Consider the following 16,210-nt stretch of genomic DNA (forward strand, 5'->3'; position numbering starts at 1 on the left):
GAGGCTCAAGTTAGAGTATGTAGGAAAGAGGGAAATTATTTCCCAGTAAAAGTAGGCCTTAGACAAGGATGTGTGATGTCACCGTGGTTGTTTAATATATTTATAGATGGGGTTGTAAGAGAAGTAAATGCGAGGGTCTTGGAACGAGGCGTGGAGTTAAAAGATAAAGAATCACACATAAATTGGGAGTTGTCACAGTTGCTCTTTGCTGATGACACTGTGCTCTTTTGAGATTCTGAAGAGAAGTTGCAGAGATTGGTGGATGAATTTGGTAGGGTGTGCAAAAGAATAAAATTGAAAGTGAATACAGGAAAGAGTAAGGTTATGAGGATAAAAAGATTAGGTGATGAAAGATTGGATATCAGATTGGAGGGAGAGAGTATGGAGGAGGTGAATGTATTCAGATATTTGGGAGTGGACGTGTCAACGGATGGGTCTATGAAAGATGAGGTGAATCATAGAATTGATGAGGGGAAAAGGGTGAGTGGTGCACTTAGGAGTCTGTGGAGACAAAGAACTTTGTCCTTGGAGGCAAAGAGGGGAATGTATGAGAGTATAGTTTTACCAACGCTCTTATATGGGTGTGAAGCATGGGTGATGAATGTTGCAGCGAGGAGAAGGCTGGAGGCAGTGGAGATGTCATGTCTGAGAGCAATGTGTGGTGTGAATATAATGCAGAGAATTCGTAGTTTGGAAGTTAGGAGGAGGTGCGGGATTACCAAAACTGTTGCCCAGAGGGCTGTTGAGGTGGTTTGGACATGTAGAGAGAATGGAGCGAAACAGAGTGACTTCAAGAGTGTATCAGTCTGTAGTGGAAGGAAGGCGGGGTAGGGGTCGGCCTAGGAAAGGTTGGAGGGAGGGGGTAAAGGAGGTTTTGTGTGCGAGGGGCTTGGACTTCCAGCAGGCATGCGTGAGCGTGTTTGATAGGAGTGAATGGAGACAAATGGTTTTTAATACTTGACGTGCTGTTGGAGTGTGAGCAAAGTAACATTCATGAAGGGGTTCAGGGAAACCGGCAGGCCAGACTTGAGTCGTGGAGATGGGAAGTACAGTGCCTGCACTCTGAAGGAGGGGTGTTAATGTTGCAGTTTAAAAACTGTAGTGTAAAGCACCCTTCTGGCAAGACAGTGATGGAGTGAATGATGGTGAAAGTTTTTCTTTTTCGGGCCACCCTGCCTTGGTGGGAATCGGCCAGTGTGATAATAAAAAAAAGAAAATTCTAGTTGTGACAGTGAATGTGAATATTCCCCAGTGAAGCGGCAGTATATACGACGTCGCATGCAGTCTGGTAGTGTGCCATATGCTCTTCCAAGAGGAAGGAGTACATCTCGGAGTACATCCCGTGGCCCTACACCACGATCTGATAGTGAAGATGATGATATTGTTACGATGGGTATTAATGATGCGAGTGAGGCAGCAGGTGGTGGTGGTGATAGTGATGGTGGCACGAGTCATGTGACACCAGCAGTGGGCCTGCTACTACCCACGCTGCTGACTCTGCACAACTACAACCAGCCTCACCCGACCCCACACTCCCACAACAGCCACAATCACAACCTACACAACCACAACCACGTTACAATATCCAGAACCCACCAGCTGACCGCATCTGGGATTGGCAGCAAGGTGACGAGTTTGTTCCCAGTCCCCATGACTTTGACGGAGGACAAAGTGGAATACGGCCATCATGTACACTTGGGAACAATGCCACTGAACTGGAATGCTTTCAGTTGTTCTTTGATGAACCCCTGATGGACATTATTGTCAGGGAAAGCAATACATACTTTGAGTACACCATGGCACACACTATTCTTTCACCAAGATCACGCCTACACCAGTGGAAGGACACAACTGTGGCAGAGATGTATCTGTTCTTTGCCACAATAATGCTTATGCCACATGTGTATAAGCACAGTGTCAACACATACTGGATGACAGACCGTCTAATTTCAACCCCTGCTTTCAGTGACATTATACTAGTGAATAGATTTGTGTTACTGTTACGTATGTTACACTTTTCAAACAAAACAAGGCCTGACAGAAGCAACAGGTTATATAAGATCAGACCTGTGTTTATGTACCTGAAACAAAAGTGCTGTATGTATTTTTATCCCTTCAGGGAGCTTGTTATTGATGAGTTTTTGATTTTGTTCAAAGGAAGACTCTCATTCAAACAGTATAAACCAAGCAAGAGGAAATGCTTTGGTATAAAGTTATTTGTTCTGTGTGATTGCAAAACTGGTCTGGTTTTGGATATAATTGTGTACACTGGCGGTAAAACATTGGAAGATACCAGAAAGTTACTGGGTATCTCTGGTGATGTGGTTAGAACAATGATGGAGCCATATCTTGGTAAGGGGCATATTTTATATACTGACAACTGGTACACAAGCCCTTTACTCAGTGATTTCTTGCGAGTGAACATGACAAATGTGTGTGGCACAGTGCGTGGAAATCGTAAGCATATTCCTAGGTTCAATGCTGGCAGTCGTAGAGGTGAAGTGCAGGTGTTTGCTGCCAATGACATCATGGCATTTCGGTGGCATGACAAACATGATGTCACACTGCTGACATCAGTTCACCGACACGAAATGGTAGACACTGGCAAGCAGAACAGAGAGACCAATGAACCCATTGTAAAACCTGCAGCTGTGATGGATTACAACCTCAATATGTGCTTAGTGGACAAATTTGACATGCAGATTGGGTTTGCTGACTGTGTTCGCAAGAGTTATAAGTGGTACACAAAACTGTTTTTCCATCTTCTTGACATTTCCATGCTGAAAGCTTATAATATGTATAAGTTGAAGACCAAGAACAAACCCAAATATGGTGAATTTTGTTTGTCAGTCATCAGACAAATAATATTCAAGTACCAAGGAACAACACCTGCAATAGACCAGCGCCCAAAAAATTATCAACACATGTCCTCTTGTCTGAGGCCTGGTGATCACTACCCCATACCACTGCCTGCTACTGCTCTCAAGAAAAATGCTCAGAAGAGGTGTTTTGTCTGTGGACATACCACAAAACGCCCACAAAAACGCAGAGACACTCGTTTTATGTGTGAGGAGTGTAAGACACCATTGTGCTTATACCCATGTTTCAAAGAATTCCACAAGCTGCAGCAGTTCTAGAAAAGTGTCCAGTGATTGTACATAGGTATATATATTATAGAACAATTGTAATAAAAAAATTTTTATATTGTTTGTTTGTGTAAACAAGTTTTAGCAACATTATAATGATAAGAGTGTTTTTGCTATAATTGTGTTACATTCAACGAGTGTATATTTGAACATTGCACAATAATTTGGTTTCACAGGCCACAAAAGTTATGTGAAAAAATAAAATAGTGAAAAAACAAGAAACCGTCGAATACAAGTATAAATTAAAGTTTACTGAGTGAGCGGCAGTCGTCGCTGTTGCCGTTCACAGATCATTTTCGGTAAACTTCATGCCTCCATATCTTGGTAAGTACTAATGGAAAATTTTTTTTTTTTGACTAAAACAATCAGAAAAATAATCTTAACATTTTCATAAGAAATTTTTTTTTTTTTTTGAATATTTTGCGACACCAGGAGACACTTCAGGATTGGGCCTTTCGACAGTCAAAGAGTTAATACAGTATGATGCTGCTGATAGGGCAGGGTAACTTAAACTGATGCTGCCTGCATGGCGCGTTGCTTCCGCAAGTATCGTCAAATATTGTACAGCGGTATGCATCAGCTGGCCCAGCCTAGCTGCCAGATGCACGGTCGTAAGTCAAGTGGACGTATGTCAAGAAGGTTGTAAGTCGGATGGTAGGTGTACAGTACACTACCATATAAACATTTAAAAATATACCAGAAATGTTATATATGGTACAAAAGTGACATTAAAACAATATCAAAGATAGTTGACACAAACCCACTACCATTATGGTATGCTACTCACTTAGCGACAAATTCGTTTACTGACAAAACGGAACGGAACTCCATTGTTAAGTGAGGAGAGACTGTACTTATCTAGGTATCTAGCAAGATTTATAGTGAGTGTCTGGTTTCTATCTTAACATATTAATACTAATTAGTTATAAGCGGTGATGGATGAGAAAATGTAAACCATAATCAATGTACTAACAACTGACAACACTCCTATTGCTAGACATAATGAGGCAAATTCCTGGGCCTGCACCTTGACAGCACCCTGAAATTCAACACCCATATCCAACAAATAACAACAACAAAAAAAAAAAGTATCCAAAACAGTTGGGATCCTCCCCAAGTTATGTTACTACAGCCCTACTCACACTATACTATTCACTCATCTATCCCTACCTCACCTATGCTATTTGTGCTTGGGGATCAACAGCAGCAACTCACTAAAAGCCGATAATAACCCAACAGAAAGCCACAGTAAGAATTATCACGCAATCCAATGCAAGACAGCACACACACCCACTCTTCAAAGACCTAAACCTACTCACCATACAGAACATTCACATCTACTATTGTGCAATCTACATTTACAGAACCATACACTCTAATTTTAACTTGGAACTAAAACAATTTCTTGATAGTTGCAACAAGAGCCACAGACACGACACCAGACACAAAAATCTCTACGACATTGCCCGTGTCTGGCTAAACCTATACAAAAATTCAATGTACATAAAAAGGCCTAGAATCTGGAACTCCCTGCCTGAAAACTCTAGAACTGCAGACTCAACCACCATTTTCAAAACTACTGTCAAAAAAATCTCAGTTAACCAAATGAAAACCACCTAATTCTCCTTTTTGTATCATGAACACATCCAAAACAATAGGGACTTATCGTTATCGGTGCTTCCCCCATAATTTCCACCTACACCCACCCAAAGGATAGTAAACATACAATTCCTAATACATATAGCTACTGCCTATTAAATCTTATGTTAGTCTTATTAAATCTTAAGTTAATCATAAGCTTGTCTAAGATACTCCTCCAGTTTGGCTTTAATAGAAACAATGTATCATGCCAAGGCAAATCGAATCTCATTACTAATTCTGCCATCTGTACTAATATTAACCCATAAACGGTCCAAGCACATCTACGTTCACATGTGTAGTGCTCCAAAAGTAGATCTACTTTTTTTTTACATATTTTCAAATACACCAACCATCAGACTTACGACCTGCTCGACTTACGACCACTCGACTTACAGCCGTGTTTTTTATGCCAAATTTCTGGGAAATAAACAACTATTTGTGTTGTACACAGTGTTTATCCTAAACCTTACCGTATAAAATACAGTACTAACAACATAAAAAGTAAATTAAAACATGAAATACCAAAATAAAGCAATAAAATAAAGTCCCTACAAAAATATTTTGTTGATATTCAGTAATAAAGTTTGACTTACGACCATTTCGACTTACGACCGGTTTCTCGGAACCAAACTCAGTCGTAAGTCGGATGGTAGGTGTATAACCAAAAAAAAAAAGTAGATCAAAGTTTTATTACACATTTTCAAATGTAAAAAAAAAAAAGATCTACTTTTTCTACATACTTTCAAATGTTGATAAAACGTATACACCTACCATCCGACTTACGACCGAGTTCGGTTCCGAGAAACCGGTCGTAAATCGAAATGGTCGTAAGTTGAGCTTTACTACTGAATATCAACAAAACATTTTTGTAATGACTTTATTTTGTTGTTTTATTTTGGTATTTCATGTTTTACTTTACTTTTTATGTTGTTAGTACTGTATTTTATACTGTAATGTTTAAGATAAACACTGTGTACAACACAAATACAGTAGTTGTTTATTTCCCAGAAATTTGGCAAAAAAACACGGTCGTAAGTCGAGTGGTCGCAAGTCGAGCAGGTCGTAAGTCGGATGGTAGGTGTACATACGTTTGGACCGTTTACGGGTTAAACGAATTGACTACCTGACTATTTTATACCTATTTATGTATGTACCTAACTGAGAATGCATCTAATTATTACATAATAATATGTTCAAATGTACTGCTCAAATATAACCTATATCAAAATAGCGTAAGAATTAGTATTAATCTGCCCAAAGTGCCTAGGCACGATAGTGGCCAACTTGGTCAGTTTGACATTGTTTCTCAGTGAGTGAGCATCACCCATTGTTTTTTGTGCTTGCAACTGCTAAATAAGCCACCATGGACCCAAAGAAAAATCCTAGTGCCAGCCCTACAGTAAAGGTGAGAAACATTATAGAATTAAAGAAAGAGATTGTTGAAAAATATGAAAGTGGCATACGTGTGGCTGACCTTGCCAGGATGTATGGGAAGCCCCATTCAACGATCATTTCCATCGTGGTGAAGAAAAAGGAAATCAAGGAAGCTGATGTTGATAAATATGCTAACGAAAAAGAGATCACAATTAACTGAAGATGTTGAGAAGTTGTTGTTGGTGTGGGTCAACCAAAAGCAATTAGCAGGAGATAGTGTTATGCAGTCGATAATTTACGAAAAGGCAAGGCAGTTGCATGCCGATCTCATAAAGAAAATGCCTTGAACGAGTGCTCATGTTAGTGGATTTAAAGCCAGCAAAGGCTGGTTCAAAAAATTCAAGAAGCAAAGTGGCATACACAGTGTTGTAAGGCATGGTGAGGCTGCAAATTCAGATAAACATGCGGCTGAAAAATTCATGCATGAATTCAAGGTGTACATAGAGGATGAAGGATTCCTCCCCCAATAGCATTCAGTTGTGACTTAACAGGCCTCTTTTGGAAGAAAATGCCAAAGAGAACCTACATCATGCAGGAGGAAAAGACACTGCCAGGACACAAGCCTATGAAACACAGGCTAACTCTCTTGTTCTGTGGTAATGCTAATGGGGATTTCAAAATGGCACCTTAACTGAAAATCCCAGAGTGTTCAAGAAAAACAGTGTCGTTAAGAGTAAATTGTGTGTGATGTGGAAGGTTAACAATAAGGCATGGGTCACGAGGCAAATTTTCCTTGATTGGTTCAATGAAGTGTTTAGCCCAAGCGTGAAGAAATATCTCCTGGAAAAAAAACTGGTACTCAAGTGCCTCTTGGTAATGGACAATGCTCCTGCTCATCCTCCAGACTTGGAAGAGCAAATAGTGGAGAAGTTTAGTTTCATCACAGTGAAGTTCTTGCCCCCTAATACAACTCCTCTCATCCAGCCCATGGACCAGCAGGTCATTTCAAAATTCAAAAAACTCTACACCAAAGCAGTGTTTCAAAAGTGCTTTGATGTGACCTCAGACATTGAATTGACCCTAAGAGAGCTCTGGAAAGATCACTTCAATATCCTCAGTTGCCTAACTCTTATAGATAAGGCTTGACAGGGAGTGACTTCCAGGACATTGAACTCTGCTTGGAAAAAACTGTGGCCAGAATATGTCCATGAGAAGGATTTTGAAGGGTTTGAGGCTGACCCTGTCAACCCTACACCTGTTGTGGAATCTACTTTGGCACTGGGGAATCCCATGGGGTTGGATGTGAGTAGTGAGGATGTGGAAGAGTTGGTGGAGGACCACAGTGAAGAGCTGCAAGACTTTCATCTGCAACAGCAACAGACCACAGCTCAGGAAATTGCTTCAGAAGAAAAGGGAGAGAGAGAGAAGAAGGTGCCTTCTTCAGTGCTTAAGGACATTTGTGCAAAGTGGAGTGAGGTGCAGATTTTTGTGGAGGAACATCATCCTAACAAAGCTGCTGCAAGTTGTGTCGGCAACATGTACCATGACAATGCCATGTCCCATTTTAAGATGCCAGAAACAGAGCTCTCTGGACAGATATTTTGTGCAACAGGGGTCCAGTGACTCTCAAGCAGATCCTAGTGCCATTAACCCTTAAATGGTCCAAACGTATATATACATTCACTCGCACAGCACCCTGAATACAGTGGACCCACGCTTTACGATCAGCTCCCAATGCGACCAATTATGTAAATGTATTTATGTAAGTGCGTTTGTATGTGTATGTTTGGGGGTCTGAAATGGACTAATCTAATTCACAATAATTCCTTATGGGAACAAATTCGTTCAGTAATGGCACCTGAGCATACTTCTGGTATGAAATAATATCATAAGCCGGGGGTCCACTGTATTTTGAAAAAAAAAAAAAAAATTATAGAAAAAAAAAAGAGCACATTTTATTAAGAGTTTTAGAATAAAAAAAAATTAGGGTCAGTACTTACAGAGATATGAGGAAGAGAAGTTGGCACTAGATGCTCATGTGACCAACATGGAGTCCTGCCACTTGCACAAGTGTTGCTGATATACCTTTTTTCTATTTTTCATATTATTTAACATAATTTTTATGTTCTGATAATTACAATTTATAGTAGTTCTTGTCATTTCATAACTGATCTTTGTTCTGAGACAACTAGTAGGTACTGAAATTGTGCTCAAATTGTCACAAACACACTGACAGGTGGACATTTACACCTGCCTTGGTCATTTACTATTGTCTTGGAATATATGCAGAGTATTTATAGGTCCCAGCAATGTTTTGGATATGCAGGGGAGGAGGAGGAGGAGGAGGAGGAAGGTGAGAGGAGGAGGAGGAGGGTGAGAGGAGGAGGAGGAGGAGGAGGAAGCTGAGAGGATGAGGAGGAAGATGAGAGGAGGAGCAGGAGCAGAAGCAGGAGCAGGAGCAGGAGCAGGAGCAGGAGCAGGAGCAGGAGGAGGAGCAGGAGCAGAAGCAGGAGCAGGAGGAGGAGCAGGAGCAGAAGCAGGAGCAGAAGCAGAAGCAGGAGCAGGAGCAGAAGCAGGAGCAGGAGCAGGAGCAGGAGCAGGAGCAGGAGCAGGAGCAGGAGCAGGAGCAGAAGCAGGAGCAGAAGCAGGGGCAGGAGCAAGAGCAGGAGCAGGAGCAGGAGCAGAAGCAGGAGCAGGAGCAGGAGCAGAAGCAGGAGCAGGAGCAGGAGCAGGAGGAGGAGCAGAAGCAGGAGCAGGAGCAGGAGCAGGAGGAGGAGCAGGAGGAGGACCAGGAGCAGAAGCAGGGGCAGGAGCAAGAGCAGGAGCAGAAGCAGGAGCAGAAGCAGGAGCAGGAGCAAGAGCAGGAGCAGGAGCAGGAGCAGAAGCAGGAGCAGGAGCAGGAGCAGAAGCAGGAGCAGGAGCAGGAGCAGGAGGAGGAGCAGAAGCAGGAGCAGGAGCAGAAGCAGGAGCAGAAGCAGGAGCAGGAGCAGGAGCAGAAGCAGGGGCAGGAGCAAGAGCAGGAGCAGGATCAGGAGCAGAAGCAGGAGCAGGAGCAGGAGCAGGAGCAGGAGCAGAAGCAGGAGCAGGAGCAGAAGCAGGAGCAGGAGCAGGAGCAGGAGGAGGAGCAGAAGCAGGAGCAGGAGCAGGAGCAGGAGGAGGAGCAGGAGGAGGACCAGGAGCAGAAGCAGGGGCAGGAGCAAGAGCAGGAGCAGGATCAGGAGCAGAAGCAGGAGCAGGAGCAGGAGCAGAAGCAGGAGCAGGAGCAGGAGCAGGAGCAGGAGCAGAAGCAGGAGCAGGAGCAGGAGCAGGAGCAGGAGCAGAAGCAGGAGCAGGAGCAGGAGCAGAAGCAGAAGCAGGAGCAGGAGCAGGAGGAGGAGCAGGAGGAGGACCAGGAGCAGAAGCAGGGGCAGGAGCAAGAGCAGGAGCAGGATCAGGAGCAGAAGCAGGAGCAGGAGCAGGAGCAGAAGCAGGAGCAGGAGCAGGAGGAGGAGTAGGAGCAGGAGGAGGAGCAGAAGCAGGAGCAGGAGCAGGAGCAGGAGGAGGAGCAGAAGCAGGAGTAGGAGCAGAAGCAGGAGTAGGAGCAGAAGCAGAAGCAGGAGCAGAGATAGACAGAGACAGATTGAAAGAGATAGACAGACAGATTGAAAGAGACAGAGACAGATAGACAAAGGCAGAGACAGAGACAGACACAGAGACAGACACAAAGACAGACACAGATAGACAGACAGATAGACAGAGACTGACAGAGACAGAGACAGAGACAGATAGACAGAGATAGACAGAGACAGAGATCAACAAACCCTAAACTTGGGGTTAACATCACTTTCCATTTAAAAGAGGAGTGTTAATATGACATTACATCAGTGAATCCTTGGTGTTTGCTGCACTGTTTGCTCTAGATGGTGCTCAATTTAATTGGCACTCCCACAAGGTACTAAGTGGTCCCAGATTTTTTTTAGTATGCACACACTGAGTGTTAGGGCCCATTCTATGCTGACCAGGCATCTCAGGGCAATCCTGTCTAATTTGGAGGCAGGAGAAAATTAAAGCATTATAGTATATGGGTTTGGGGAGCTCACGTGAGCATTACATATACATTTGGACCATTTAGGGTTAAAAACAAAGAAGGGAAGAAACCCCGCTAAGGACTCGGTACCTAAAGTCTTTATGGAAGAGGTTTCTGTTAAACAATAATAACTTCTCCCTCCTCTCCTCCATCTTTCATACGAAGAAGAGTCTTCAATAAAGGTAAGTCTTGATGTTATTATTGCTTTGTGTGTACATACATATATTGATTTGTCATTCTTTTCTGTATGTAGATCTATATTTAAAATCCAGAAAAATGTATTTTTTGCTAATACTTTTGGGTGTCTGGAACTGATTAATTGAATTTACATTATTTCTTATAGGGAAAATGGTTTCGATTTTAGTGAATTCGACTTTTGGCAGACTCTCTGGAATGGATTAATCAAGAAATTAGAGGGTCCACTGCATATACAGATGGAGAAGCAGTGTCAGTATTTATTACTAAGGTTTATATCATACTAACCTGTGTAAAAGTGTGAGGATCCATGTGGGGTTGTAGAAGACATGCAGCATGAGAGGCTGGCGGAAGTGCTGGGAAACACACTGTTTGCGATAAAACTTTTCCACAGCCATTTCTAGTTGATTATCAAACTTCCTGAAGTTTAAAATGTATTCATTTATTATATTTTTCTGTACAAAGGTTTTGATAAAACACTAAGAATATAATCTCTATCTAGAATGTCTATGTTTTCCATCCCCATAACAGACTTAAGAACATAAGAAAAAAGGAACACTGCAACAGGCCTACTGGCCCATATTAGGCTAGTCCTTCTAAAACTCAAACCCACTAACATAAATATTTGCCCAGCCCATTTTTAATGCTACCAAAAGAATAAGCTTTGAAAACCCTATCAACTCACGTTGTGCAAGTCCAAATCAAATCCAACCCTTCTCACTGTTTGGTTCGGCCACCAAGTGAGAGACACCTTGACATGTTTTGTGAAGTTTCCTGCCTGGTGTATACCTGACTGCTCTGGGTTTGGCTCTACTCTCGTCTCCTGATCAGGAAGATGCCACCCTGGAGTACCAGTTGCTTGCTGGATTACCGCAGCAGAGGCACAGGCCTGTTGGTGCAGGCTTTCGCAGTGGGCATTGTGTGCAATTCTTGCATTGTAATGTGCATTGTTTTAAAAGCCACTAAAATTGTAAACAGTTACACCCTTGAGTATGTGGGTATGGTTAAAATGCTTTTCTAAAAAGCTCTGCAATCTGCTGTAAATAACAGTAAAGTTAGTACTGTAAATAACAGTAAAGTGAAGAGTAGTTAGGGTGCTGGGAAATATGTAACATTTCTGGTAATCTTGCTTACCACCTTCAGACTTAAGCAATATATATTTTTTACTAGCCGTATCTGAGGACACGGCTAGCAGCTGTGACTTCCGTCTGGAGGTGGGGGTGTTATGGGGCTCTAGGGCCCAACATGTATTTATAAGTAACAGTTATTCTGGAATACCTAATTATATTGAATTGATGGGGACTCAGCTCTAAATGTCATAAGGGCAGATCACTCTTATGGCTGTAAGGCAGCTGAGTCAAGCATGTTTTTCTCAATATAATAAGTTATACTGTAGACACACAAACACACAATTTAAATAAGTAGTTTATAAAGTTGTATTTCTTTTTGTAGAATTAAATTAAGGTGTGGGAGAGTGGTGGCAACTAGAGAATTGTGCTTGTCAACAGTCTTTTGTTTTTTGGTGAGTGTGGGAGGAGCTTAGCTAGGCTCCTCCCTCTCTCTCTCTCTCTCTCTCTGTTTCTTGATTTCAAGCTGGCAGGACCTCTGGGTCCTTCTTTCTATTTTTTGGGCATTGTGTGTCCCAGGGGTGAGTTTGATAACTTAAGTTGTGGCCATCATACCCAGGGTGATTTGAAAGTGTCAAAACACTGGTTAGTCCAGAGTTTAGTCAAGAAGAGAGAAGGGCAAATTGTTGAGATGCACCATGTGGGCTGTCCTAAGAGAGCAGCATGGGATGTGCAGGCATGTTTTGAATATGTGAGTGCTGTAATTGTATATTCTGTATATACCTATTTAGAATACAGTTATATTTTTATAGTAATAGTTTAAATAACCTGTGAAGATGGCTGGTGAAAGGATTTCAGAGAGGATGATCAGCCATGATGTAAGTATTACCCTAGACATAAGGCCTTTATGTAAAAGCTACCCCACACTAGAACATATAGTGAGAACCTTACTATCAAAGTAATAAGGGACAACAACACATACCAACATAACACTCACTATGAAAGCAACGGGTTATGTCGTAGGAGATGCAACATATCCCCAATGAAAAGCAGGGGTACCTCGAGAATGCTAAGAGACAACACAGTAAGTGTCAGGGGCCCAAGACTTTTCAACTGCCTCCCACCAGACATAAGGGGGACTATCAATAAATCCCTGGTTGTCTTAGTGATGGACAGGCCAGAGGCGTCCGCTAGAGTTGGTGTCACCCAGGGCGGAATCTCTGGTGTCACCGGGGCAGCATCTTTGGTGTTACCCCATGACCAGTGACCCGCATGACCAGTGACAAATGTTTAGCAATGAGAATGTTTAAGGGCCATAAACTGAACAGGAGAATACTTCTCAACTTTATTAATGATAAAATAAATAATCGTAGTAATATTGAGGAAATAAACTCAAATACTACTTTGAGTACAGGCAACAGATCCTACATTTATTCATTTTCAACAATGCCAAAAATAAAAAACTTGAAAAATAAAGAAAAATATTGCAATATCAGAGAAACACTAGTTTCGATATGACCTTGAGTATAGGTAACATCTCAGCGAATTTGATCTTACATTTGACCCTGAGTACAGGTAACATTTGTTGCCAAATTTTCAAGTTTGTATATTCAACTCCAACCTTTATAATATCCTTTGTACCTGTGTACCTGTGTACCTGTCTACCATCTTACTATCATATTATAACCAAGTCATTGCCATTGTTATTTTTTACTTATTATTCTTTTGGTACTTTAATTTGTGAATTTTATTTCGTCAATTTAAATCTAGTTATACTCTTGATCTTGTTAACAACCTATATCAGACCCTAGTGCAATTGCAAGTACCATTTTAATTTGTATTTTTATATTATAAGTTTATACCTAGTTGTACTTTAGCTCATTCTAGCTCAATACATATACAACAATAAATTCATTATATTAGACCTTAGTGCAATTACAAGAGTGAGTCTGGTGCCACTTGTAATTTTTTTTTTTTTTTTTTTTTTTTTTTTTTTTTTTTTTTTTTTTTAGTATTAGTTTATACCTAGTTGTACTTTAGCTCATTCTAGCACAACACATAGACAGTATCAATTTCATTATGTTTATTAGTGACTATACTCTATATGGCCAAAGTGCTTTAGCGATATACTTATCCAAACCTCCCACCACTACAGAAATCAGTATTAGAACTCACCACATAATACAGGATATAAACAACCACTATTTAAACCTAAAAGATGGATGATCACGTTGACCCTGATCTAAACCTCCATAATCTAACACACAATCAAAACTTATTGGAAAGTAATTGCCTTTATTACACAGCATCACAAGCCAGCACTATCCTGAACACTGTTCAAAGTCTATCAGTTCTTAACTACAACATCAGGTCCTTAAGCAAACACTATGATGACCTCCTGGCACTCCTTGAGTCACTAAAGACACCCTTCTCCTGCATTATTCTTACTGAGACCTGGATTAAGCAGGACACAAATGATATCTACCCACTACCAGGATACACAGCAATCCACAACTGCAGACAATACCAAGTTGGGGGTGGTATACAATCTATTACTCTAACCAACTATCTTGTAGTTAGCACTAATTGCTTTAGTGATGAATATAGGGGAATACATTTTTGCTAATTTTCCACTGTAAAAAACCTCAAGACGCCTATAACAATCGGGATTGCCATATACCGGATACCCCACACAAACATCCCAAACTTCAGTGAGAATCTAAAGTCACTAATAACAGACAAATGAACAAGCACCACTTTCTCTTAGCTGGAGACTTCAATGTCAACCTTGGCCTACCAGATGATCAGACTGTAACTGACTTCATCAACAATATGAACAACGCACTTCTCATACCAACAATAACTAAACCAACCAGGCTGACTGAGAAGTGCAACCATAATAGACCACATATGGACCAATATACTAGCCCCCTTAAATCAGGGATAATCACAGACAGCACTACTGACCACTACCCAACCTTCATCTTAACAAACATTAGTAAGCCACCACTCGAATACAACAAAGTTTCATTTAGACTCCATGACGAGGCCTCAATAAGGAATTTCACAGCAGACCTAGAGACTGTTGACTGACCTACAGAATTCTCCAATGCCAATGGTACTGATGATTGGACAGACATTTTTCTTAACAAAATACTTGGACTATACAACAAACATTGTCCTATAAAAACGAAACAGATCACGAATAAACGGCTTGGTTGCCCATGGCTAACCAGCAGCATTCTGAAATCCATTGATAAGAAACACCAACATGAAAAGCAATATAGACAGGGCTTAATACACAAAGATATTCTTAAACAATATTCAACAGTTCTCACCAAATTAATAAAGAAAGCCAAATAACTGTACTACTCCAGCAGATTCACTGACACAAGAGGAGATATAAAAAAAACCTGGAAAACACTTTCCCAGATTCTGGGGACCCACAAACTGAAAAAAAACAAGAATATTGTTCTAACTAAACCTCATGAAACACCACTGCATCCCACTGATACAGCTAACAAGATAAACGACTTCTTCTCAAACATAGGATCTAATCTCACCAGTAAAATCCCACGTACCAATGCCCGTGCCGGAGACTACCTAGATAGGAATTTCCCAAATTCCTTCTATCTTGTACCAACTGAGCCCACGGAAGTCACCGCGATCATAGTCACTTAAAAATAACTCGGGGAATCTGTCTCACGTCCCACCATTATTGTACAAGCGAGCGGCCCATGTCCTTTCGCATGCTATTACATTACTTTTTAACAAGTCACTAGAAACTAGCACTTTCCCGAGTATACGATAAAGTTACTCACATTGCACCACTGATGAACTGATCCTGTGCTTCCAGGCAGACAACTCTTACATGGTGACCATACGCAAGCAGCCTGGAGAGGTGACCTTGACCAGAGCCCACATCTATCATGACACCGTCGCAAGCACTCTGTGCCACCTGTCCAGCTACTAGGGCCAAGCGGGCAACCTCGTGCTGTTTCTTGGGTTTCAGATGACGACGAAAGATGTGGTGAAGTAACTTGTGTTGTCCTGCCGCTGAAGCAACACAGCAAATTAAAGTAATAACTATGTTTTAACATGTCGGCCATTTTCCAGAAAAACACAGTACAGACATAATGCAAATGACCCTCCAGATTGAATCATCCTCACCTATTCTTCAGTGCTGATACTGTATTTTCCACCTATTGTTCAGTGCTGGCATTGTATATTCCGCTCATTCTTCAGTGGTGACACTGTACTTTCCACCTCCACCTATCCTTCAGTGCTGACACTGTACTTTCCAACTCCCAGAACACGAGTTCTTCTAACCAGCTTCATATTAGTGTATGAACAATATTAATTTATAAATAGCCAACTTTATCAATGCACTTATAATACAAAAATATAAAAAAATGGAGAATGAATATATAATATTAATACCCATGTACTGAAATATCTGGGCAATAACTTTTAATTTGTACATGCATATATGTATGTAGATGCATATACACACATACAAATGTATTCAGAGGTGAAGAAAATTTTTTAGGGGTAATGCACAACAAAATTATTAAAATCTTACAAGAAAATTTGAACAGATTAAGCACACTGATATTGAGTGAAAAACAGTGACAATGTAGATGAGATACATAACTGTGGGTGAGGGATCACTTACTGAATGAAAAAGTGACAGTGTAGGTGATATACACAAATATTTTCTA

At 41.1% G+C, this 16,210-nt stretch overlaps 1 protein-coding gene across 1 annotated transcript in view; it reads right to left on the minus strand.

The window, feature by feature from the left end:
• LOC128701484 (methyltransferase-like protein 25B) overlaps nucleotides 1-15,545 on the minus strand; it is a gene marked incomplete at its 5' end in the record, with an annotated part of 360,140 nt that extends 344,595 nt beyond the window's left edge. The window contains 3 exon segments of the mRNA XM_070101757.1: nucleotides 10,711-10,790; nucleotides 10,793-10,842; nucleotides 15,311-15,545. Of these exon segments, the coding sequence (XP_069957858.1) occupies nucleotides 10,711-10,790; nucleotides 10,793-10,842; nucleotides 15,311-15,545 (365 nt within the window).
• Nucleotides 15,546-16,210: the final 665 nt, after the last annotated feature.

Source organism: Cherax quadricarinatus, chromosome 78 (assembly GCF_038502225.1).
Source record: "Cherax quadricarinatus isolate ZL_2023a chromosome 78, ASM3850222v1, whole genome shotgun sequence".
NCBI lineage: Eukaryota > Metazoa > Arthropoda > Malacostraca > Decapoda > Parastacidae > Cherax > Cherax quadricarinatus.